The following is a 26,562-nucleotide window of genomic DNA, read 5'->3' on the forward strand; positions in this document are numbered from 1 at the left end:
CACGTACGACCCTAAGATTGATTATGAAGATACCATAGCCTTTTCGACCTCTCGAGCAACATATTCGACTCGCATCGCACATTATCATGACAAAGACACGGACACTGTCTCTGACGTGGAGCACATAGCTTTCTTAGCTCTATGGTTGTCTCATTCTGTATTATGCTCGAAGTCTCTGCAAGTTGCCAAAAAAATACCTCACCCTGGCGAATCAACTACATGTTGGACATGATGTTTGCCTAAGTGAGATGATACTGGCAATCCTCTATGAGTCATTGAGTGATGAAGTCGCTCAATTGAAGAATTTGGGTGAAAAGGGAATCTCCTCGTCTCTGGTCCCTTTTGGCTATTACAACTCTGGCTTAATGCCACGTTCGAGGCAAGTCTACCGAATAAAGGCCTCGTTGATGAAGAAGATGAGGAAGTTAAAAACAGAAGGATCGAAGACATTCGACTGGCCCAACTGACTCCCAATGATGAAGGACAAATCCTTCGACCAACTTTCATGGGCTATATAATGATGTTCTCCAAGCGCCATGTTTTTACTTCGAGCATGGCCCCATTTGCTGCCAAAAAGTATGGTCCAGAATGGTTTACAAGGACTTTCCCATCTCCCTCCAAAAAATGAGAGACAAAAGCTCTACTGATTTGGGAAGCCTTTTTGACCCCTGGGATCTTAACCCTTCGATTTAACTCCTCGAAGGTTCAGGTTACTTTGATCACCTATCAACCCAACCTTGTTGCAGGACAGTTTGGGTTAATCCAGGCTCTCCCAAAGTGCTTGTATGATAAAAGGGTAGCCTCCTTCTCTACAATATGGTCCACAATGAAACCACTGCCCTCAAGCAGATAGCCAGATATACTGGCAGGACCCAACTCACTCCTCTTAACTTCGAGCCTAACTTCCTTTCCACTCGAGACTTTGGGAGATGGTGGAACAAATACTATATTGAAAAGTCCTATGAAGTCTCTTCCTTTATCCAACATTTTGACAAAGCTTTTCTTCTTGTGCAGGAAAAGACTAGAAAAGGTATTTACACGCTTATCAAAGAAATCCAAGCTTTTCAAAATTACTTCGAAACTGTCTATAGGCCTGATGATCTTAGTCGAACCATCCGCGAAGTAGTTGTCACGCTCAAAGAATTTTTTTCAAAGAAAATAAAAACTCTAAAAATCCCTTCGTACGTTCCTCATGAGAATCGCTACGAAATAGCTTTCGAACTGTTTCCCCCAAAATTTCCTCCACTACCTAATGATGACTTTGGAGTGGCCATTGTCCCTCCATTTCCAGACCGGTTTATCTGTGGGGACTCCATTAAGATACTTCGACAGCAGTCCCAGAAAAAAGCCTAGTGGGTGGTTGCGACTAAGCATACTCTAGACAGTTTCAAAGGGCGTCTTCATATAGGGATCGAAGATGTTCGCATCGAATCAGACATATATGAAGGTGTGACACATGATATTTTCCTCGAAGCATACCCCTCTTTAAAGTTATTTACTTGTAGCTTACACTAATTGTTTTATGCTATTTTCTTTTAGCCACCAGAGTCCCACCCAAGAAACTAACAATCAGAAGGTCAGTCGAATCAAAGACTAGGGGAGGTAGCAAGCCCATAAAGGTATATCTTAGTCTTGCACTTTTTTACTCTTTGTTATTTTTTAATGGTACTGACACTCCAATACTTAATTCATGTTGCTCGAAAACCTCCTCTAACCCCCATCAAAATCCAAAATAAACCCACAAAAAACCCCGTCATAATAGATTTTGAAAAAGAGGATCTATCACCCGTGCGCAACCTAACCTCTAGGAAGAGAAAACAACAAACTAAGTTCACTGACGCTTTGAGCCAGCCTCCAACAAAACTCTCCAAGAAAAGGCCTTTCTCCCTTACCATCCAAGAGCTTACTCCTGAAGACATGGTGAAGATAGCGGCGGCTCAAAGTGAAAATGATAACTCCAGCCTTGGGGTCGAACGAGACAAGGTAAAACAAACTTCACTCTATCTTACTTAGTTTATTTACTGTCTCTCACCACTCATTTTTCGATTGTTTTGATTTCAGGATAGCGCAAGTACTACCGTTCGAACCAAAGCCACAACTTCCTCCACGCCAGCTTCTATAGCAAATGTCTTAAATAGCACTGGTGAACCCACCTATCGACCATCATTTGAAAAAAGCTCTATGAGTGAAATAAATCAACCTCTTTCTGGTGGGCTTGACACTTCACCACCAAAGACCACTACCCAACATTCTCACGCCAGCGGTTCCAATCATGAAGTTAATTCGAATGAAGACGACGACACTGGAGTGAACAAAGATACCATGTTGGTGGATGAAGAAGCTCGAGCTGGAGACAATCCTGGAGACGATTCACACAACGTCGAAGGAACAATAAATCCCCAGGAAGAGGGTGGCAACGACGAAGATACGGTGATGGAGGAAGAGAACGAAGGTAACCATACCCTAATCCCTGTTGGTGACGATGATGGAGGCTCCGAAGAAAGGGAGGATGGCATAGGCAAAGGACAAGCTCAAAGCCAAACTCTTGCCACTCCAACTATTGCAGCTATTCTGACAGGCAGAGTTTCGACAAGTAGTATTGGGGGTCTCTTTGCAAAAGAACTGGCTATTCTGAAATGAAGCCAACCCCTTGAGTATTTGAAGACTATGTTAAGTTGTAGGGAAAGTTCTTATGAGAAAAGCCTTAGCACTACTTCGACGTCTAACGATCAGCCTTCGAGTACGCTTGCGGATGAAGTGCTTTCCAAGATTAAGGACATGATCTTTAAGGGTGACTTGTTCCTACTGTTGTTGGCTGATCCTTCTGCCCATTTGACCTTTAGGGCTCTTCTTAATCAAGTCAATTTGCTAGAAGCCTCTCCTGAAGTGGCCAACGTTATCTTGGAGGTAGGCACTATGATCGACTAAGTTGTCGAAGATCATAAGCTACTACCTCAACTAACAAGAGAGATCGAAAAGAAGATTGGTTCTGAGGCAGTTGTCTGGGATGCCGCTACTGAGTCAACCAACAAGACAATGGAATTAGAGCAAACAAAACAAAAGAATAAAGAGAAGGTCGAAGGCCATGATCGTGATATTGCTTCGTGGAGAAAACAAATAGAAGAACTATAGGCCAAAATCTATGAAGCTAAAAGAAGCCAAAGTGAACTCTCGGAGTTTGATGATGCTTTGATGGCTAAAGAACTAGAATTTGACATGGATTCGTCGAAAAAGTTCGAAAACTGGAATCTGAAATCAAACTTCTCTGATCGAAAAGGTCTTTATGTGAGAAACGTCTGGAACTTCTTAAAGCAAAGTACCCTTAGATCAAGGACAATCTTCCTTTATAGTTTTAGTCTCCTTTCCATTTTTGTCTATTTTGATGTAATGAAATATAAGTCTTTATTGTAATGAATATTAACCCTTTGGGCCTTTAAATCAAATGCAAACCATTTTGACACTTTTACCATATTGGCTCTGATTAACTTATACAAAATTACTCGTTTCTTATTTTTATCTCTTGGAGTACTGGCCTATACTTTTTCAAATATTTCCCATTTACTCTCGAGATCCTCTTGTCTTCATTAAGTTCCTCAATCTCATAGGCATCATTAGAAAATACTTGCAAAATATGAAAAGGGTCTTCCCACTTTGGAGACCACTTCCCCAAGGTCTTATTCTTTCAATCCATTGGAAGGATCACTTTCCAGACCAAGTCTTCAGGTGAAAAAGTTTTGATTTTTACCTTCTTGTTATAAGAGTTCTCTACTCTCTTATTATTGTTTTAATAACTCCAAGGCATTTAGTCTTTCTTCATCTAGATCAACTAATTCATCCAGCATCATGTTCCAATATGACTCTAATGGAATTTCATGATGCCTTTGAATTCTTATGGATTGTAGGTGAATCTCTACTGGTAGAACAGCATCATGACCCTTAAGGTCAGCCGGAAAGGGGTTAAATTAGTGGCTTCTTTGGGAGAGGTACGACATGCCCATAAAATCTGATTTAAAGTTGTGTGCCAATTCCTAGGCTTTTTCCCCACATGCTTTTTAATCAAACTAATAATCACATTATTAGCAGCTTCGACCTGTCCATTAGCCTGAGCATAGTCTGGCGTTGAAGTCAATAGTTTGAAACCCATTTCTTTAGCAAATTCTTGCATCTTTCGACCAGGGAATACTGACCCTTGATCTGTTGTGACAGTCTCTGGGATTCCAAATCTATAAATAATATGCTTCTGGATAAAATCGATCACATCTTCCTGATTTACGTTTGGTAAAGATATAACTTTGATCCATTTCGTGAAATAATCAACGCTCACCAGGATATACCTCTGACTCCTAGATAATGGTGGTCAAATTTCACCAATTAAATCCAAAGCCCAACCTCTGAACGACCAAGGCTTGATTATAGAGTGCAATTCGCTCGCGGGAACATGTTATATGTCTGCGTGTACCTGACATTCTTGGCATCCTTTTGCAAATTCGATGCAATCTTTCAACATGGTAGGCCAATACATCCCTTGACGAAATAAGAGTCATTTCATCTTATGGCCAACTTGGTGTGTCCCACGTGCCCCACTATGGACAGTCGAAAGAGCTAAATATGCCTCTGACTCACTGAGGTACTTAAGCAAAACTCCCTCAAAAGACTTCTTAAATAAATCCAATCCCAAAAGAAAATAACTTAACGCTCGATACCTAGTTTTTCGATCAGAAGACGTCGTTGGATTTTGTAGATATTCCACTATTGGTTTCCTCCAATCTCCGTCTGTCAGATTATTTGTTGCCAATATTTCGAAGTTTCCTTCATCAGCGTATCCAAGCTTTGTCTTTTCTAAGTTTGATAAGGTTAATCTGATTGATACAACTTTTCCTCTGACTTCGATGAATTTTTGAAATTTTTCTTTTGAAATTTTATACCCAAATGCAATTTGAGTCAAATCATTAGCCACTTGATTTTCCAATCGAGGTATATGTTGAATATTATCCATCTCGAATCTTTTTAGCAATCGACTGGCTATTATGAAGTACATAATTAAATTCTCCTTAATACATCTGTATTCTTTTGTGATATGTTTTATGACTAACTCTGAGTCACCCGTTATTTCGACTCGAGTTGCCCCCAATTCCAACAATATTTCAAGTCCGACTATGAGGGCTTCATATTCAGCCTCACTGTTCGAGCAGAGACCCTCCACTTTGTACTTGAGTCTTATTGGAATTTTATTAGGATAAATAATTAGAACTCATATGCCTGTTCCATCCTTGTGACTAGACCCATCGAAGTACAACTTCCAAGATTCTAATTTGAGATAGTGTAGTGCATTCACATCTATGGAGTGATCGACTATAAAATTTGCTACCACTTGTCCTTTAACAGCCTTTAATGGCATATACGTTAAAGAATATTCAGTTAATGTTAATGCCCACTTCCCAATTCGACTATGCAAAATTGGTTTGGACAACATATGTTTAATGATGTCAAAATGAGATAAAACATAAACATCAATAGGTTTTATATAATGCTTCAACTTTGTACAAGAGAAATACAAGCATAAACACAATTTTTCAACTATGCTATACCTAGTTTCTGCATCATTTAAGACCCTATTGAGATAGTAGATGGCTCTTTCGAAGCCATTATCTTCCTCTTGAGCCAACATGCTCACTAAAGTCTTGTCAAATGTAGATATGTACAATCTCATACTCTTATTTCAACAAGGTGGTGTCAGAATTGGTGGATGACTAGAATATTCTTTAATCTTATCGAATGCTTCTTGTTGAGCCTGCCCTCATTTGAACCCTTCTTGTTTAGTCGAAGTAATGGTGAAAAAGCTTGCGTCTTCCCACTAAGGTTTAAGATGAATCTCCTCAGGAAATTGATCTTGCCTAGTAGTGACTGCAATTCTTTCTTTGTTGATTGCGCTTTCGCCTTCATTATGGCCTTGGTCTTATTCTGGTTTATTTTAATTCCCTTTTTGTGGACCACAAAGCCTAAGAAATCCCCAGCCTGCACACAAAAAGCGCATTTGATAGGATTCATTTTCAGACCATGTTTTCTCATCCTTTCGAAGGATCGTCGAAAATGGTCTATATGGCTCTTCCCTGAAATAGACTTAATGATGATATCATCTATGTAAATTTGCATAAAAGTCTCTATAAAATCATGGAAGATTGAATTCATTGCTCTTTGGTATGTTGCCCCTGCATTTTTCAAACCAAAAGGCATCACCACCCATTCGTAGGTGCCTAAGGCTCCAGGACATCGAAATGTTGTTTTTGGGACATCCTCTTCTGCAATAAATATTTGATTATATCTAGAATATCCATCGAGCATGCTAAGATATTCTTAGCCTGCAACAGAGTCGACTAGCATTTCTACCATTGGCATTGAATATTCATCCTTTGGGGATTGTAGTATTCAAATCTCTAAAATTTATGTAAACCCTCAAAGTACCATTCTTTTTAATAACAGGCACAATATTAGTTAACCACTCGACATACCTGGTTGTGCGAATGAAGTTACATCAAAGAAGCCTTTCGACCTCTTCTTTGGTCTTCGAGAGTATTACTGGTGCAAATCACCTTGGGTTCTGCTTGATGGGCTTCTTTTTAGGCTTGATTGGCAGCTTCAACTCGACTAAATATTTGCTCAAACCAGGCATCTCATCATAGTCCCACGCGAAACAGTATTTGAACTCTTTCAACAACCGAACTACTTCGACTTTTAGTTGAGGGTTGATATTGGCGCTAATGTAAGTTAGCCTCTTTATCAATCCCTCTCCCAAGTCTATTTCCTCAGGTGGATCTTGACCCGACATTTTAACATTTGTTGCCAGCGGATCCTTCTCAAAACCCAAAGGCTCATCATCGTAGATAGCGTCGAGCCTCTGGCCTTGCTCTTCGTTTAGACCCTTGTCAGGTGGCATTGGATCAAAGTCCTTCCTAGGACCTATTTGATGAGAAACTTCACTGGCTTCGACAACCATGTTTTTTACTCCGGCCTCTAAGGCCAATTGTTGCTTGTTTTCGACTATGTAAGCCGAAATCCTTTTTAGTGCTTCAAACTCAGTCATCAACACTGAATTTGCTCCCCCAACTTGTGGGTTCAATTCCAGACGCTCATAAGTATCCAAAGTCATCTTCGCCCACTACTTCTCTGTCCCAACGAAAGCCATTGTAAGGGTGCAACGACAGAGAACAGTAAGCGTTGTCATCAGGGGTGAATGCAAAATCGGCCGAATCATATGGAGCGATATTGGCCAAATGCTTGTCGAACTGGCGTTTATCGGTATGGTTGATAGGGATTTTGAAGTACCATTGATCTGCCTTTATATTCTCCACAATAGCATTTGGACGCCATATAATGATTCGTTGGTGCATTAAGGATGGGACAACCCCGACCCCATGTATCCACTCCCTTCCAAGTAACAAATTATAGTTGGCCTTCGTTTCCACAATCATAAACATTGTGGATCTTGTGACTGTTCCTACGGTTAACTCGACCTTGATGACACCAAGGGTGGAGCCCACTTTACCCTCGTAATTGGTAAGCACCATGTTGTGAGGTTTGGCATCAGTGTCGTACTTACCAATTTCCCCCAGCATGTGATGAGGAATCAAATTCACGGTCGCAATGCAGTCCACCAAGATTTTACTAATAGAAACATCTTCGACCTTCCCAATAATGAAAAGGAGCTTAAGATGGATCTACATAGCCTCGTTGGGTCTCTCAAAGAAGGCATTTTGATCTTCGACGCAACCATTATTCATCACGTAGTAGCATACTGGCTTATGAGCAACCATTTCTCTTTCCATAATATTGTCGATTCTTCGACCTCTGTGATCCGGTCGAACTCCCTAGGCATCACAGACATCACACCGACTAAAATATCCGAAGAAGCCTCAGATTCTGAGTCGAAATTATCTGTCAACATTTCGTCTTCAACAGCCATTTGATTATCTCTTTCTCTGGCCGCCTCTGCTGGATCATTGAATTTTCTTTTATCGAAGCCTAAGTCTTCCTTTTGTATCGCATGCACGTTTGTACTAGACTCAACTTTGTCTTTTTCACTAGTATCCCTTTGGGTTTTCCTTCTCCTATACTCCCTTCTCCATTGAGACCTTGTCATAGGGTTTTTTCCTTTATAACTTTCAGAGACATGAGAGGTTCTCTTGTCAGCCTGAAATTCCCTACGGTAAGCTAATGATGAACCTCTATCGACTTTGAAGCTCTGCCATTTCCCTTGGCCGTGTTTCCTACCGTCTACTGGCTTTACCCACTTCCCATTTGAAGCTTTAGCACTAGGTTTGAAAGAAATGAGTTTAGTAGCAGAACCTTTTCGCTTTGCTTCACCAAGTTTCACCATCGGCCGTCTTGGATCATAGTATCTCCTTGGATCGAAAGCCCTTATGGGCTGAACAACCTATTGATCTTGAAAAGCTTTGTGACCCTCTTGGTGTTTCGCCCTCCTTACTCCCTCGAGATTTTGGGCCGCCTTCTTATCGAACACATCACTACACCGGGGGCACAACATGACTTCCGATTTCTTCCTTGGTGACTATCACCAAATCGGAATCTTCAATCATTCCAGCGTCGAAGACATCAACGCTCTTGTCGGTGGCATCTCCCACATCTTTTTGCATGAAATCATTAAAAGATTCTTGATCAAGATGTTTAGAAATCTTAGCCATGCCAGGTTCATTGATGAAGTCTTCAGTGACTTCAGCCATGTCGTAATCGTCAGTGACTTCGACTAGGTTCACTTCCTCTGGCACCGTATAGTGGGCATCAGACACTTGCAGAGAATCGGAGTCGATCTTCATCTGGCTCCGAGTTTTGTCTCCAAATTTGAGTCTCCCTTCTTGGATGACATTCTGCACAAGATCCCTGAAAAGAAAAAATTGAGATGTTTTATGACCCAGAAAACTATGGTATTTGCAAAACCCTCTTTTCTTTCTTTGTTCTAAAGGAGGCACTTTAGCACTCGGGGGTACTATCATTTGACCATCCTTAATTAACAAATCGAAGATTTCGTCACATTTTGTAACATCAAATTTATCATTCTTTTCTACTTCAATAGGGTTTTTTCCATTTGACGGAGCCAAAACCTTACATGTGTAAGGTGGCCCTTGCTTTAATTCAGAAAGGTCGATCTCATTTTCGTCGAAGTCTGAAGGTCCGTTACAGGACCCTTCATCATCATTGCTGAAATCGACATAGGCTACCCTTTTATTCTTATTTGCTCTAGCCTTTTCTTCCTTCAAGCATTCTAACTATCAAACCCTATCATCCAGTTGGGCCATATCTCTCAAATACTGGGTACCTAGCTTCTTCCTGATCGAATAGTCAATGTCCCCAGCGGTCATTTCGACCAGTTCATGCTCTGGGACTTGCGTAAAACGCCTAGCTTTGAGTAATCGAAACCTATTCAGATAGTCATCAATTGGCTCATTGTTTAATACTGGCCAATTCCTTCAGACTTATCTTAGTTTGTCCCATGTAAAACTGCTCATGGAACATTCTCTCTAGTTGATTCCAAGTATGAATCGAACTTTGTGGCAAGGTGGTGAACCATGTAAAGGCATTCTTTGTGAGAGAACTTGGGCAAAACTTTATCCTAAGGTTCTCGTTGTTCGAAATGTCTCTTGCCTCAATTAAATATCTAGCCACATGTTCGACAGTGGATTCAGTAGTATCCCCAGAAAACTTAGTGAATTTGGGGATTTTTTTTTCTAAGGGGTGCTTCTGCCTGTAAGATATATTCCGACAAAGGTGATGTATAATTTGGCCTTCGAATGCCAAAGTTTACCCCATTTCGAACCATAATCCTCTCGACCATGACTGCTAGATTATTATCTACTGCCATATCGTCTTGTCGAATTTTCCGTATGACATTATCGACGTTTTGGTTTCTATTTACCATTACTACCCTTGGATCCCTTTCTCTGGGGATTTGTAGTTCGATCCTAGGGGGTCCGACTCCTACTTCCTGATTCACCATCTCTGGTTGCAGTTGATTTTGTGGGATCTGGTTGATAGTAAGGTCTTCTTCGAAGGTTGCCCCCTGGTTTTCCCTTACTCAATCCCTTGGAGGGTGTCGATGAGGCTGTGGTACACCCAAAAATTTCAGACATTCGCGCCACCTGCGCTGTCATCTGTTGATTCGGCTGAGCCGTATTTTGAATCAGAGGATTTAATACGGTGGTCAACGTTTGGGTCAGCATTTTGACCATCTCATGGTTGCTTTCGGCCATCTGTTGTCGCCACACTGTTGTGGAGTTATTGGTAAGGCTAGGTATTTGTGTCTGGTGTCTCAAACTTGAAGATTGGTTATTTCGACCCATGTTAACCCCAAACCCTTGTACTGGAGAACTTATGTTAACTACTGGTTCTGAGAAAGTCGAACCAGCATTGTGTAAACTTACCATCACTGAAGTTGGCATTCCATATGGTTTTTCTCGACCACGAAATGGTATAGAGAAACCAGGGGTTACTAAAGGCATGTTTGGAACATTTCCAATTGGTGGGGGAGTTTATGGAGGCCCCCTAGGCCCAATGTAAGTTAAAATCAGTTCAGTATGGGGGATCGAATGTGTTGGCATCGAACTCGTCATAGGTGGAACCGTTTCAGACACGTGCATTGTGGTCGTGTTCGTCCCTATTGGAGAAGAGGCGGTGGTATGTTGCTGGTTGATGGATTTTGAGAATTTTGGTTATCTGACGCATTTTAATTCGCCATCCTCGTAGTGGGTTCTCTCCTTGGTCTATGTTTGTTGGTTATGGCTACTTTACCACTCCTTAATAACATACAACAAATTTTTTCCCGAAAAAGGAGAAAACGTATGAACAACCAGAAATAAAAACAATTTCAAAAAAAAATTAACGTTAGCACTGTCCCACTGGGTGTGCCAATTTGTTTACCGTGAAAATTGGTAAACAACCGTTGATCTTCCAAATTACTAAATTTGGTTATTTACAAAATCGATCAGATTGATCCTAAGACATCTGTTAATTGTTTTAAAGTAAATTCTAGTAAATATGAACACTTCAACAGTGTCTGTGGTAATGATGATTAAAAACTCATACAATAAAAGACTAATACAAATTAAAGAGAAGGATTGTAAAAGAGATGATGATAACTAGCAGTAAAGAAAAATGTTTGAAATAAAGAAGTATTGAGAATGTTTGAAATGAAGAAGTATTTCTGGAAAAATAAAGATAAATTGTATTGCTTCAAAATAACTGACAATGGTGTAAATAAACTTACATTTCCTAATTTACGGTTCCTCTTCGCACGGGTACTTGGTAAATTTAACAGACTTTATACACACTTTGACACACATTGATCCTAACACTAAGACCCTATATTTATACTTAATCTAAATAACTGTTTCTAAAGACTCTTCAATCACGTCGAGACACATGGCACTTTGCATGAATGTAGTTGTCTATTATGCTCCACGGGTACTTTCAACAGATTCAGATAAGAGCAAAGTTCCCTCCTTTATTTGGATTTCGAATCTCCAGTCGAAACCGTCTTCAAAAAAATTTAAAAAGATGCTTCTAAGTCCTAACTGCATGCTAGCCCTTCTCATCCAAGGACTTTCGACTGAATCCCCCTAATACCAAATTCGGTCGAAACATCTTCACATGGAATTTCCATTTTGATAATTCTAAAGTGGGCATCGAAATTATGAGCTAACATGTACCATGTTTTATTTTCAAGACTTCTTACGGAGTAAATTCATATAAAACACAAATCAATTTACTGCAGGGATCCCAAATCTTATAATAAGGTATTTCACAAGTTTCAGATATTTGGAGATAGTGGAAATTGCTTTGAGCTTTCTTGTGGCGAGTTCATATGCATGAAAACTAATATTAGAAATAAAAAGAGTCACGATCATATTGGTTGGAAATTGGTTGGATATGGCAAAAGGTTAGTTCACTATTACTTCAAATCAAATAGCAACCACGTTATTTTTCATAGAGAAATGACTAGGAAAAAAATCAAATGGTCTTATTAGTTCTCTAATATTGGAATCAGACGTGGTTGTGGACTTTAATGACCAAATGCTGAGTAGTAGCATTTGTATTCCTAATCAATATGCCTATCATGATAAACCCCAAGAAATAAAATGGAACAGATTCAACATCGAATCGAATGAAAGAAGTACTGGTGAATAGACAATTCATTGAGAAGTAAACATGCTACATTCAGCAAAAATTTATTTAAATAACTCTTCAAATCTTAGTTTGAGAAAACCCGGCATTTGCAGCAAAGTTGAAAGGGTATGTAAATTTCAGAATGTATTACTAGAAATTTGCAGACTACCTAAAAAATCAACAACAGTTCGAACCCGAGGATCCAACTCTATTGCGAGAGCACTTTCTCCACCTCCACAGTCACCTCTTTGGGAGGTTTTTCAGCAGGGAGACTAGCAACAATGCCCTTCTTTGAATAGTAATCAATAACCTGCGTGTCCAATGCACATTTTTTATTTAAGACCATGAAAACAAGTTACAAAGAAGATTCTAAAAAATATAGGAAAAGGAAATTAGACTGGAAAAACTATCCATACATGTTTCAAATCTACTCATAAAACATTACAAATCAAAAAGAAAACTGTTTAACCGGTCTAGAACACCCGAACTCAATCAATATTTTTCAGACTAATCTAACGTCATTTAATTAAAGCATTTAAGAAGTTAATCTTGATGTTTTAGTGGCATCAAATGTTTCATATTTATGGATTCAGAATCATACCGGTTCAGTTTGCTTGTGAAATGCCTCCAGTCTTGACTTAAGAACAGCTGCAGTGTCATCCTTGCGCTGAATAAGAGGTTGACCAGTAACCTGAAAAACACATATTTGAGTATGAAAGTAGTCGCGGGAACTTAACTTAAAATAACCCGCTTGTAGTATGACTTAACCATTTAAATAGGGAAACCACTTCAACTAAAGTACTTACTGACAGCAACTAAAACCAACATTTCCCTCGAAACTAAGTCCATTTCCCAACAAAAATTAATAACAATATATTTTTGCACCTCATTTCATTCATCATTTACAATCAAATCTGAAAGACACTTTTAAAAGCTTTTAAAGAAATTTTGCAAATGCTTAAGTCTCTAGAAGCAAAAATCATACTTAGATCGAGCTTGGATAAGCTTCTAGCTCGTACAACTGATATAAGTATTTGATTTCTACCTTACAAAAAAGTCCATACATAATAGTAGATGTTCATGAAGAAGTTAGATAAGGGAGGTATGATAGAAGTCAAGGTGCACAAGCTTATTTTAAAAGACTCCCAGCAATTATAAGATCATTTCAACTTTTATAATTGTACAAGTGCTTATTGAAAAGTTTCTGATATAAGGCAATTAACATTTAGGAGGGCTTAAGTATAGATGCAGTCTTACATCATCAACACCAGGAGACTTGGGAGGAGCAAACTTTGTATGGTAGGTTCTGCCACTGGGAGGGTGTATCCAGCGTCCAGTAATTCTCTCCTCGAGAATTGCATCGTCGATCGCAAAATTGAGCACTTTGTCAATTTTAGCACCCTGTTTTTCCAGCATCTCATCAAGCTGCAACGAAGGAAAAAAAGGAAGGTTTATAGTAAGTAGTAGAACAGCATGCAATTCAAGTCATTCTGCTTTTGTACGCACAATCCCAATATTTCAAACAAAAGAAACTCACTGAGTAGCTCAGATGTCAAACAATGCAATACCTTCTGTGCTTGGACCACAGTTCTTGGAAAACCATCGAGAATGAAACCTTTCTGACATGATGGTCTCTTAATTGCTTCATCAATAATGCCAACAACCAAGTCATCAGAAACAAGTTCTCCCTGAAAAATTATAGCATAATGTCAGATTAGAAATTCTATCGAAACACGCTGTGAAGCAATGGAAGCACGGGCAATATTGTATACAAAAAGACGTCACCTTTTCCATAGCTTCTTTTGCCTTAATACCAAGAGGGGTCTTAGCTACTACAGCGGCTCTCAACATATCACCAGTAGCTAAGTGGCATAAGCAGTACTCATCCTTGATGATTGGCGACTGGGTGCCTTTTCCAGATCCAGGTGGGCCTGCATTAACATTTATATGTTATACTCTACTTGGATTTTCGAATCTATTTCAAATATGTATTAATAAATGAATTCTCAAAGCATGAATATTAAAGTAAAATGACGCTATAAGCACGATTTGAAAATATAGGAACGAACTATGAACACATTAAAATTTTCATTTTAACTCTTGTGTTGCAATGTAAACAGGCACAATTTGAAAATTCAAAACACTAGACTCTAAGACAGATAAGGGTTGGAATTGGGTCGCGCAGATCTCATGATCCACCGCTTTTCCTCTAAGCATCAACCGCGCCACCATCTTCCACGTTCTTTGAAACGCTCCAACACAGAGAACAGTTGCATGCACGCAAGATCATACGATCGCAGCAGTTATAGCACGATCCTGACAAACATGATCTCAACCATTCACAAATAAGTCAACAGTTGATATTCCAACACAACACGTGTGCGATTGTTTACGCATAAGTACTTAACATCAATCATTGATTGATTCATTAACTATTTTGAGATCACTTATTTTATCCTCGCTATAGAGGAGCCAAATCCCAAACTGATACTCCTTAAAACTGTAACGGTAAAATGAAAAAACTAATAAAAGTGAAAAAAAAAACCTGAAAAACAGAATAAAAAACAACAATACAAAACAAATCTTGTGGGAGAACTCCAGATTACTGAGACAAGAACAGTAGGGTTAAGACAAAGAAAAACATAAAACAACAAAGGAAAACCTATTTAATAATCTTCTACGGTAACTGAATATTAAAGTTCATCATGCCGGATTGCATTAACTGAAACTACTCCAACCTGTCACTGAAATCCCTATTATACAAAAAAATCAAAAAAAAATTCCCTTCATTAAATAAAAAAACAGACAATTAAGAACACCGTGAAGTGACAAAAAAAACCCTAAAAACCGCATCAACATTCCTAAGCAACAAACATCATGTTCCGGAACAAAACATCGACCATTTCGAATTTCCGGATCTGAATAACAAACGAAAAAAACCAAAATGTCGATAGAATAAAACGACGCACAGAGAGAGAAAGATGAATGAATTACCAACGAGAATAAGACGCTTGTCAGGTTTGGAGGAACACTTGAGCCGACGAAGTAGCTCGGTCATGAGATCGACGGAGGGAACATCTTCCAAGGTAGCGTTCGCCATTAGAGTTTTCTCTGTAAACGTTATGCCTGTGGTGGTGTGGCAGAGAGCACACAGATAAACAAACACGCGTTGCAGAAACAAAACAACGACGAGAATTCTTATGTTTATGTATAAGAGAAAAGAAAAAGGAGACGGGGGTAATTTTGTCTTTTTGTATCTACCTGCGTTAGGTTGGGCTTCGAATCCTTCAACGCTTCTAACTCAAGTCTTCGTAATCACTTGCTTTCGTTACCCTTTCGTTAGCTACATGTGTTAGGTGAGTGTTTTGTTTAATAATATTTTTATTTTTATTCTTGTTTGGGTTGGTGAATGAACATTACTTTATAATTATGTTGTTTATGAAACAAAAAGGTCTCGTCAAACTTGTAGTTAAATATATTAGATTATTATTTTTATTTTTATAAAACTTTTCGAACAAAAGAAGGTTTGTTAAAAAAAATTATATTATTATTAGTAAGTATTTATCATCTTAGAAAAATGTTATTATTACGCTACTTTTTACACCTACAACGTATTCTACTATTCACATATACGGTAAACAGTGGAATATTATAATAATATATTATTTTTTTTAAAAATATAAAAATATATTATTTTTTAATATCTGAATGTTTATTAATCAATTTTATAATTTTTTTAACCAACTTCATAACTTGTATTAACCAATTTTTGTGGCTATTCAAAATTATTTTTAATGTCTGGACGTTCATTAACCAATTTCATTATTTCATTGGCCAACTTTTTACTTTTCATTAACCAACTTTGATTTATCACTAAAAAATATTTTTAATATCTGAACTTTTATTAACCAACTTCGTCACTTCATTAACTAATTTTTTACATTTAATTAACCAACTTTTTTCACTATTTTAAGTCACTGTTCATGTGCACTGTTCATAGACATTGTTCACGTGTATTGTTCATGTATTGTTCACGTACGATTCATTTACTGTTCAAAATACTGTTCATAAAAATATTATTTTATTTTTAAAATACATTGTTCACCGTATAAATACGGTGAACAGTGTATACGGTGTAAATATTTGGTGTAGGAAGTGGTGTAGGAATAGCAAGGATGTATCATCTTATTAGAAGCCAATAAGGGTGACACCTATAATATAAAAAAGATTAATCCCTCGTCTGGTTTATTATCACGAGGATTTTTGATGTTCAAAAATTATTTTATCTAATCAATTATATTTATGGTTTATTTTTAATCAATTGAATATGTGAGGTTTCGTTTTTTCCTCATTTTGATAATTTAATCCATAAAATTTGCTAACTTTTAATTTGTCATGTTACCATTCTAACCTATTACAACCTAACACGTCAAGTCTATGTCACTTTTTCCCATACTTAGTGTAAACGATTACACGTTTTCTTACAATCTTTTGCATTTCATTATACTCCAACCTTTAGTTTTCTTCTTTCATTACTTCATCTTCCTCATCGCTGAAACTCGTTCACTTCTATCTTTATTGTCGAAGTTCACAAAATCGATAATGTATTTCTTCTTCATCTTTTCCATTGTTTTACAATATCACCTCAAAGTTTAATCACCTTATACTTTCATCATTTATGTGTTAACTTCTTCATCTTCTCTCCTCAAATCCTCCATATGGCTAGACCACTTGAGCTTATTAAAGACATTAATGATGAAAAAGAACTCTGAAAAGGATTGTCGCAAAAATACACCACAAATAGACTGTCATTTCTAACACAAAGAACACTTCGAGATGATATTGATTAATAGTGAGGTAACTCGTGTATATCATTGTATTGGTATTTTTAAATAAGACTTTGTATATGATTTTTTTCCATGTACTGGTTTTTTTCATTTTGATCTTCTTTTTATATTTATTGTTTTAACTCCTACTTGTGTTCTTCTATCTAGTTTAGTGTTTTTTGTCGTTCTCTTGCTGAATCACATGTTTCCTTCGTGTTTCAGGGGAGCGATATTTATTAGAATATCTCTATAATTAGTATAATTATTAGGATATTTCTATAATTGGTATATATCATAATTGTATATTATTAGCTTCCAAATATAGATATTGTCATACTTGTATATAATGAGTATTATTATCAATGAAAAGGCAGGGATTAAATTACTTACATGGTATTGTCGCATCTCGAAAAATACGATTCCTCGCGATAGTCGCGGAAAAAATAGTTCGAGCAGAGTCGCCACCGAACTTTATTTATCCCAATGAAGGAATAGGAAAATATCGATAAAACCTTTTAGAAAATAGAATAATGGTCGTCGCAACCATATTCGGGTTCGGGAGTCGATTACGTAAGGGGAAGGTATTAGCACCCCTCACGTCCGTTGTACTCAACGGGAACCTTTTAGTCCAATTTGCTATTTGAATGTTAATTAACTGTTATTCGCTTTCTTCGAGTAATTAAATATTGGATAGAGATGGATGAAGACCTCAGGAGAACGGGGAGGTTTTTTATTAGTGTGCTCGCCAAGATCTCGCAATCTCGTGCCTACGTATCCTTATGGTGCAATAAGGAAATCAGAGCATTCGTAGTTCGGGGTACTACGAATATTTGGTGTGTTTTGTTTTGATGAACGACTGTGTAGGTAGGCGTTCTAACGGCTAAACGCTGGCTTGTCTACTCTCGGGGGAGGCTCTAGCACTGGTTTGTTGTGCGCATTAGAAAGGATTGACAGTGTTCTTTTGAAGAGGTCTTGGTCACGCGGGGGTGACGAGTTGAATTGATGTGTTTGGGTTTTGATTGGTTTCGATCGCTCGGGGGCGAGAAGTTAGGTTTGATTTGTTTTTGAAATGTTTTTTGGAGAACGACGAAAGATTGAGCAATGTGGTGTTCACCAATCGTCCAATTCTTTCGAGGAGTAATAAGGCGTCCGCCTTCTATTCCTTTTTCATTCAGATTATTTTGAAAGTTTGTTTGTGGATGTTGAATATGCACGGTAGTGAGGCGTACGCCTCCTACTTGCTTATTCAAAGGATAATGAGGCGTACGCCACTTATTCCTTTATCCAAGTTTATTTAGCGTGTTTTAGTCGGAAGTCGATAATTTGTGCAATACGGCGTTCGCCAATTATTCAAATAATCGAGGGATGGCGAGGCGTACGCCTCTCATCTTTTATCATCCGAAGTTTAAGTTGTAAAAGATATGTTTTAGATATCGTATTTGATTTGTATTTTGGATTGGTAGGTCTGGATTTGGTATGATTTGAGTTTATTCTATTGTGGTTTTGAATTGATGACGAAGATTCGAGCAATGTGGCGTACGCCAATTATTCGAATAATCGAAAGATAGTGAGGCGTACGCCTCCTATCCTCTTTTCATCTGAAATGTGGAATTAAAAGGATTTAGGGTTTGTAGTTGATTTAGAAGATGTGATTTGAATGTGTATGATTATTAGGGTTTTATTTGAATGACGAAAATCCGAGCAATATGGCGTACGCCAATTATTCGTATAATCGAGAGATAATGAAGCGGATGCTCACTATTCTCCTTTTCATCCCAAATATGGAATTAAAAGGATTTGGAATTTATATTGATTTGAAATATTATGATTTAAGATTTAATCGGGTGACAAGAACTCGCGCAATATGGCGTACGCCAATTATTCAAGTGCTTGAGAAATAGTGAAGCGTATGCTTACTATCTCTTTTTCATCCCATGTTTATGAAAAGATATATTTTGAGTATTACCCTAATTTAGGAAGATGATTTGTATTTTGTATGATTGTTAAGGTTTTAATTGAATGACAAAAATCCGAGCAATATGGCGTACGCCAATTATTCGAATAATCGAGAGATAATGAAGCGGATGCTCACTATTCTCCTTTTCATTCAAAGATTAATTATTAAAAGGTTTTGAGGAGTGTATTGATTGAAAGGGTTTGATTTGAATGACGAAAATCCGAGCAATATGGCGTACGCCAATTATTCGAATAGTCGAGAGATAGTGAAGCGGAAGCTTACTATTCTCCTTTTCATCCCAATGTTTATGTTAAGAGGGAAAATTCTTTTGAAATTGAATTGGTTTGGAAAATAGTTTGAGTTCATATTTATGAGTGAAATGAATTTTGTTTTGTGTATTATTTCATCTACTCGATTAATCAATAACCAAGTAGGTTTCATTGTAAGGAATCCCAAGAGTAAGCTATGTGAGGTTGATGGCGATGCTAAAAGCAATCGACTTACAAGGGTATTTGAAAGTGGGCTCGATATTTAAGTCGAGAATTGTATGATTTGTGCCTTTTTTTTAAAATTGGCTTGTGTTGGATGATGAAATGAAATTGAAAGTGATTATGAAATGATGATGTATGAAATAGTTTTTTTTTGTTTGAAATGTGAAGCTTGTGAGAGTGGGAGAAATTAATCAATTTCTTTTTAACAAAATTAATTTATTAAAATTTGTTTAAATTGATTAATTAAATTAATTAAAATTAATTATCAAAATTATTTAATCAAATAATTAAGTTAATTACAATTAATTAATAGAAATTAAACTAATTAAATATTTTAATCAATTAATTAAATCAAAAGAGAAAGAAAAATGGGTATTAACATTGATTTAATCGGTATGTGGCGATGAATATGTGCTCGGAACCGGTTTGAGCGTAATAACAATGATTGATATTATTCGCAAATTCGAAACTCGGTGAAATATTCTGATAATGTATTGAGAATTTGGTGGTATCACGACACAGCAAAGTCGAGCCCATGGCTTAAAAGTCCAACTAATCATCTCTAAAAATTCTTGATGCGTTTAGGCATTGTTATGCTATATTACCATTAATTTACTCTAAGGACCACAGTAAGACCATGAGTCTACCTAGCATGATGAAGCATGATAAACAATTTTACTCATTTCAGAGGGAATCAAGAACTTATATAATGATGAAAGACGAATAAAAACGTTGACAAATGGTCACCTGCAGTACAACATGCACAATCCCCATACTTGGCTCATGATTCACATATACTTGCACCCAAAATTCACACAACAATATATAATCAACGGAGCGAACTTATGTTCCTAATTTTACAATCATCAATATTTCGAATAAAAGTAAAACGAAAATTTGAACATTTGCGGATGCAATCGACACTGAATTATAACCGAAATTATGATATATGAAAAGCTATGGATGAAACTGCAACGACTTTAAACGTACAACACCAAACAGCGAGATTAAATCATATTTATCCAAAACACCAGAAGAAAGTAATACAGCATACAAATAATACCAACGCCACAGTTTTGGAATTAAAATCGGAACGGTAACTACCACAAACAGTACAATATTAAGGCGATTGAAATGCAAACCGTTACCGTAACCGCAATGTCGAACCAAAGTTGAAGCCCTGGATAGAAGTTGAGTCGATGAAAGGGGTGCAAGCGGCCACTTTGAAACTACAGCTTCCTTCCGTTCAGCTCCCAGGCGATTAATTGATTTAAGGCGGCGGTTGTGAGCTGCTTGAATCCGAGCCAGAAACGCGTCAAAATGACCAAAGGCTACCTCCTAAAACCACTTTCACGCGCCAACGAAAGGTGAATCACTGTGAAGGAAGTCGTGCGAGTTGGTGGTGGTCGGCGATTTGAAGAGGGTTTTAGCTTTGGTTTAAGGGTTTGAGCAAAGGCGGAGGTGACGGAAAGGCTACGGTGGTTTGTGGTTTGTTGACGGTGAGGAGCGATTGTGAATCGTGGCCAACGGTTGTGAAGTTTGAAGGAGAGAGAACGGTGGTTGGGAGACTGAAGGTTGTGGTTTAGCGGCGCATGTGGAGATTTTGTGGAGGGTTTCGCCGGTTGGTTGAAGGAGGTTGTTGGTTGTTGAAGAGAAATGGGTTTCGTCGGTGAAGGTAGGGTGTGAGGAAGGTTTCTTCTCTTTCTCTCTTTTGGTTTGCAGAGAGAAATAAGAGAGATTTTTCTGGATTTTTTCGTGAGTGTGAGAAAATCTCTGTGGATTTCTTCAGAGTGGACGCGTGAATAATTGGTGGGTGGAGTCCCTGGGAATGTGAGAGGTATTAGTGGATAATAAATGAGTGGTATGCCAGCTGGTTCCTAGTGAACCCTCCTCTCTCCATTTTACCGTTGGGAGACATTATCTCTTTCAGAGAGAGAGGGGGGACGTGTGTCCTCCTCTCATTGGGAAGGATTTCTCCATTTTGAGTGAGAAATCTAAATGAGATCTGAGTGCATTTTGCAGGCTTCCCTTTATTACAAAGAATCCTATGCACAAAATATGTTATTTTTGCAAACAAATTACTATTTATTTAAAGAAATAAAATCATTAAAAAAAAATCTAATTAATATTTGATTTAAATAAATTCTAATTGCTTTAATTAAATAACTAAACCAAAAAAAATATATTAACCGATTAGAAATAGGACCCGAGTATAAATATGCCCAGAAAATTAAATTGGGTACATTAAAACGATCAGCACAAAATATACTTAAACAAAATACAGCGTTCTTCAAATTCCAAAATAAATTTGCACCGGTTAAAAGGCTCAGGCGGGTCAAAATGTAATCGAAACAGTCGCTGAAAAATACAACGAGCACACCATGTTAAACTACGTGAACAGTAGATTAATAATACCGGTGTCTGCAATTTTAAATTTGAAAATTTTTACCCGCTGATTTTGCATGTTTTTGAGAAACGATTTAACCAATTTGTCTGTATTCTCGATAAATTTATTCTGACTGATATTTCAGGTATTATTCATGATGAAATGCATGTCATGTTGTGCATATGATGCAAATTAAAAAAATGAAGTCAGATTTACAAAAATTTAAATATGCCCGGACAAAATTGGGGTATCACAGCTGCCCCTATTTAATTATCTTGAACTAGAAAGTAGGAATGACGACAGTCTTCATACATTCGTGGTGGAAGATGATTAAATACGAAAAGACCCAAATTTTGTCCTTTGAAATGTAAGGAAGAAATGCAGAAAGAAAATGCAATGAGAAATACAGTAAGAAAAGTTATTATTAGGTAAAATGAAAGAGTTAAGACTTTCTGAGAATCGTCAGAACAGTATCTTGGATGTCATAATCGAGATATTCCAATAATGGAATGATACCTCAACCGTATCTAAGACTTTCTGATAATTAACAGAACAATGTCTCAATTTGAACGCACGAGATTCTCTGAGGATCAACGGAGCAGTACCTTATATGATATAATTGAGATATTCCGATAGGGGAATGATACCTCAACCGTATCTAAGATTCTCCGAGGATACCTAGAGCAGTATCTCTAAAAATGAATGAGACTCTTCATATTGATGAAGCAGCATCTCAAACAGCAGAAATGAGATTCTCTGTATCGAGTCGAAACAGCATCTTATCTTATAGAATTAAGATATTCCGAACAAGGGAATGATACCTTAATTAAATTTAAGACTCTTCGAGGATACAAGAGCAATATCTCTAAAAACTGAATGAGACTCTTCATATTGATGAAGCAGCATCTCAAACAAACAACTGAGATTCTCCATATAAATGAAGCAGTATCTCAGATGTTTATCTGTTGGGGGAAGTATTTTAGACAAGACTCTTTTTGGAGGAGATTTACTATAAATGCTCTGCAATGGAAAAGCTCATAAGAGACTTTTTAAGGTAACCTCTGCTTGGGGAGCAATGATAGCAAAGATGTTGGGGAATATCATTATTAATCACAAATTTGAAGAATGACTGGCTGGGAAATAATTCCACGAGTACATGCAAGATAATAACTTTATTGAATTAAATGAGGAAAGTCCGGGATACATATGGACGACCCTGGATCTTGATATTTTATGTTTGTATGATGTTTCACTTTGGGTGGCAATGCCATGCATGGGATGATGCATTAGATGCATGAAGGGATGCAATTGTTGGGGATATTTAGGATGTGTATGTATGAATGCGAGTAATTTTATTCATTTTTTATGAAATTTCCGTTTTGACGGGAGTGCTTATGCATGGGTATGCTGATGATTGATAGGATTGTGTTTGATGAATCTTCCTAATTGGCAGGAAAATTATGCATGGAATGATGCATGTGATGCATGTGGGAATGCAATTGGGTAATTTGATGTTTTTGTAGGGTTTTATTTTTTGAGATTATTGGGGAATATCATCACCAAAGAGTTGATGGAAAGGCAACTGTCATCGTCAAAGGGTTGACGGAAAGGTAACCGTCATCATCAGAGGGCTGATGGAAACAAAACTTCACTATGGAGTGACATCATCAAAGAGTTGATGAAAAAACTTCACTATGGAGTGGCATCATCAAAGGGTTGATGGAAGTAATTAAAAGAAGTCATCACCAAAGGGTTGGTGGAAAATAATTCGTCATCGTCAAAGGGTTGACGGAAAAGATTGTCATCATCAGAGGGCTGATGGAAAGGTAGTTGTCATCGTCAATGGGTTGACGGAAAGAAACTTCACTATAGAGTGGCATCACCAAAGGGTTGGTGGAAAAGATTGTATATGTAGTATCATCGTCAAAGGGTTGACGGAAAGAAACTTCACTATGGAGTGGCATCACCAAAGGGTTGGTGGAAAAGTATGGTCATCGTCAAAGGGTTGACGGAAAAGAGACTTCACTATGGAGTGGCATCACCAAAGGGTTGGTGGAAAAGTATGGTCATCGTCAAAGGGTTGACGGAAAAGAGACTTCACTATGGAGTGGCATCACCAAAGGGTTGGTGGAAAATTTTGGTCATCGTCAAAGGGTTGACGGAAAAGAGACTTCACTATGGAGTGGCATCACCAAAGGGTTGGTGGAAAATTTTGGTCATCGTCAAAGGGTTGATGGAAAGGAGACTTCACTATGGAGTGGCATCACCAAAGGGTTGGTGGAAAATTTTGGTCATCGTCAAAGGGTTGACGGAAAAGAGACTTCACTATGGAGTGGCATCACCAAAGGATTGGTGGAAAAATTTGTTGTGAAATGTCACCATCAGAGGGCTGATGGAAAAGAGGGATCAGGTTATGTCCATCAAAGGGTTGATGGGAAAGAATTATGACGTTGTGTATGCGTATGATGCATGTTAATGACAATTTCTTATTTTTGTGAGAGAGATCTTTGATATGCAACTTCCTTATTTGGTAGGAAAGTTATGCGTGTTTATTGTATGCAGTGCATGTGGTAATGCAAGAGGATTATTGGTTGTTTCTAGACTGATCTCCCTTTTTGAAGGTGAGACTTTCTGGGTACCAATGTTGATTGGATTTGAGTTTATGAAGATGCCAGCAAAGTGGACTTTCAGTGGTTGCCAATATGGATTGGACTTTGGTTTAGGAGATGCCAATAGGGCTTGGACTTTGATTTTAGAGATAGCAACAAAGTGGACTTTTATTTTTGGTAGCTGCCAATATGGATTGGACTTTGTTTTTTTTGGTAATTGCCAATTTGGATTGGACTTTGGTTGGTGAAAGGTTTTGACTTCCCGACATTCTGTATTTTGACGATGCGATAATCAGAAGATAGATGTGGATGCTTTTGGTGCCCCAAGTTTGATCATTTGCTGATTGACTGTGTATTTGTTCTTGAGAGAACCTCAACTTCTTTGACTGGTATGCCATGACGGTTTACAAATAATTTTGTGAGCGTAGCGACGTAATTAATGCATAATGATTGTGCTTTTGCTCTGCCCCAAGGCTCTTTGGAACTTGTCTGCCCCAGTGTGCAGGGTTTAAATTTTGAAAGGAAATCCTGGGAACGATTATACCATGGCTTGAACCAATTTTCCCCAGTGTACGAGTCTTTCTGTAATTTTCCCTTGATTGAGATTTTGAAAGACTTGCCCCAGATTGACTGAGTATGTTGTAATAATTTGCCTCCTTGATCAACTGATGCTTGGAGTTTGTCTTTTGACTGACCAATTCATATTCATTGGATACCATGCCCCTAATCCATAAGGTTAGGAAATAGTCTTGATTTGGGTCAGCATTGACGAATGATCAAGTTCTTCTCTGATTGCTTCTTCGAAGCTCCTTGATGTCAAGTACTTACTTGCAGTAAAAATTGTTTATTCAATCAATGGTAATTTTAATGCGACATTCATGCAGGTTTGAAAAATCATTTATTGAGGTGATGTGATAGTGTGTGACGAATGAACCATTAGTTCAAACGCATTGCTGATTTGGCTAGTGTGTGAAAGATACAGTGAGAATATGATGACAATACAGGTGATTAGCAAATATTTAGGAGTCAGTTTACGCAACCCTGACGTGGTATGCTTTCGGAATAAACCTTACTTCAATTAGGTCTTTTGAAGGTTGTAACGTGGCATGGTTCACGGTTTTTGAACAAAAGGATATAAGGCTCAAAGTTTATTTTAACCCACCCCTTCTTCATGATGATCTCCAATCCTACATTCAGTTAAGTCAACACACACACTCAACTTTTAAGAGAGTTTGGAAGTGTAAGATCTCTTGAAATGGCAGTCATCTTATTTTGCTCTTCATGGATGTTGGTGACCCTTTGATTTTGGTATGATGGTCACCGAATCTTGTTTTGTTTTGTTGAGGGTTTTCGTGACCTCTTTTGATCTTTGTTTTGATCCCTAACTTTTGCCTGGACCACTTTTTTAAGCTTTGGTCCACCGGGATTGCCCCTATTTTTGCTTAAATCGCCTCTTTGGGTGTTCGACTTAGCGGGCTCTTTCTTTGATTTTTTTTTGGGGGATATTATGACTGCCAAGTCATTGGTTATTGAAGAACAACCTTACATAACTTTTGTATTTTTCGAGGTTCCTTCGACACTTCAGGATGTGTGCGAAGAATGGCATGTAGTTGATCCTTCCCCGGGTTAATTTTAATTTTAATGCGTAGTCAGATTAACTGAACACTACCCTTCCCCAGGTTAAATGTAAGGATTCGTAGATCTGAAAGAAACTTCTACTTCTAGGCTCGAAGTGGTTGACTAGGGATTAACTCCTTATCTCTCTGGTGTTTAGGGATTTGAAACAATGCATGTACATCATCAGCAAGGTTTTATCCGAAAGCATACAATCAACAATTATGAGTATTTCGTTTTCGTCATTCTCCCTTCAATCTTTGCTAAAACAACAGTTTGATAAGTGAATGGGAGAAATATTTTTTATATCAATGGAAAAAATGAGTGAATACGAAAGGATTCGTTCAAAACATGCATAATCATTTCATTAATATTACCATTAAAGGAAATCAACAATACTTGAAAGCAGATAAGTACTTAACATGCAAAAAAAAATACAAATGAAATGCGAGGAGTAGCCAAATGGTTGCCAGTGTAGAGGAAACTCTCTCGTGTTTGGTTCACT

General features: G+C 37.7%; 1 protein-coding gene across 2 annotated transcripts; it reads right to left on the bottom strand.

The window, feature by feature from the left end:
* Positions 1–12,173: 12,173 nt before the first annotated feature.
* Positions 12,174–15,593, bottom strand: LOC127074041 (adenylate kinase 4). 2 transcript variants are annotated; one of them, XM_051015300.1, is made up of 7 exons: positions 15,436–15,593; positions 15,169–15,300; positions 13,960–14,105; positions 13,743–13,862; positions 13,432–13,599; positions 12,776–12,865; positions 12,174–12,484 (listed from the first exon to the last, which is right to left on the bottom strand). In XM_051015300.1, the coding sequence occupies exons 2-7, from the start codon at positions 15,272–15,274 to the stop codon at positions 12,383–12,385; spliced, it is 732 nt and encodes a 243-aa protein (XP_050871257.1). In that variant the 5' UTR covers positions 15,275–15,300; positions 15,436–15,593; the 3' UTR covers positions 12,174–12,382. The 2 variants fall into 2 exon arrangements, with proteins under 2 accessions (XP_050871257.1, XP_050871258.1); XM_051015301.1 differs by having other exon boundaries at positions 15,169–15,448.
* Positions 15,594–26,562: the final 10,969 nt, after the last annotated feature.

Source organism: Lathyrus oleraceus, chromosome 4 (assembly GCF_024323335.1).
Source record: "Lathyrus oleraceus cultivar Zhongwan6 chromosome 4, CAAS_Psat_ZW6_1.0, whole genome shotgun sequence".
Taxonomy (NCBI): domain Eukaryota; kingdom Viridiplantae; phylum Streptophyta; class Magnoliopsida; order Fabales; family Fabaceae; genus Lathyrus; species Lathyrus oleraceus.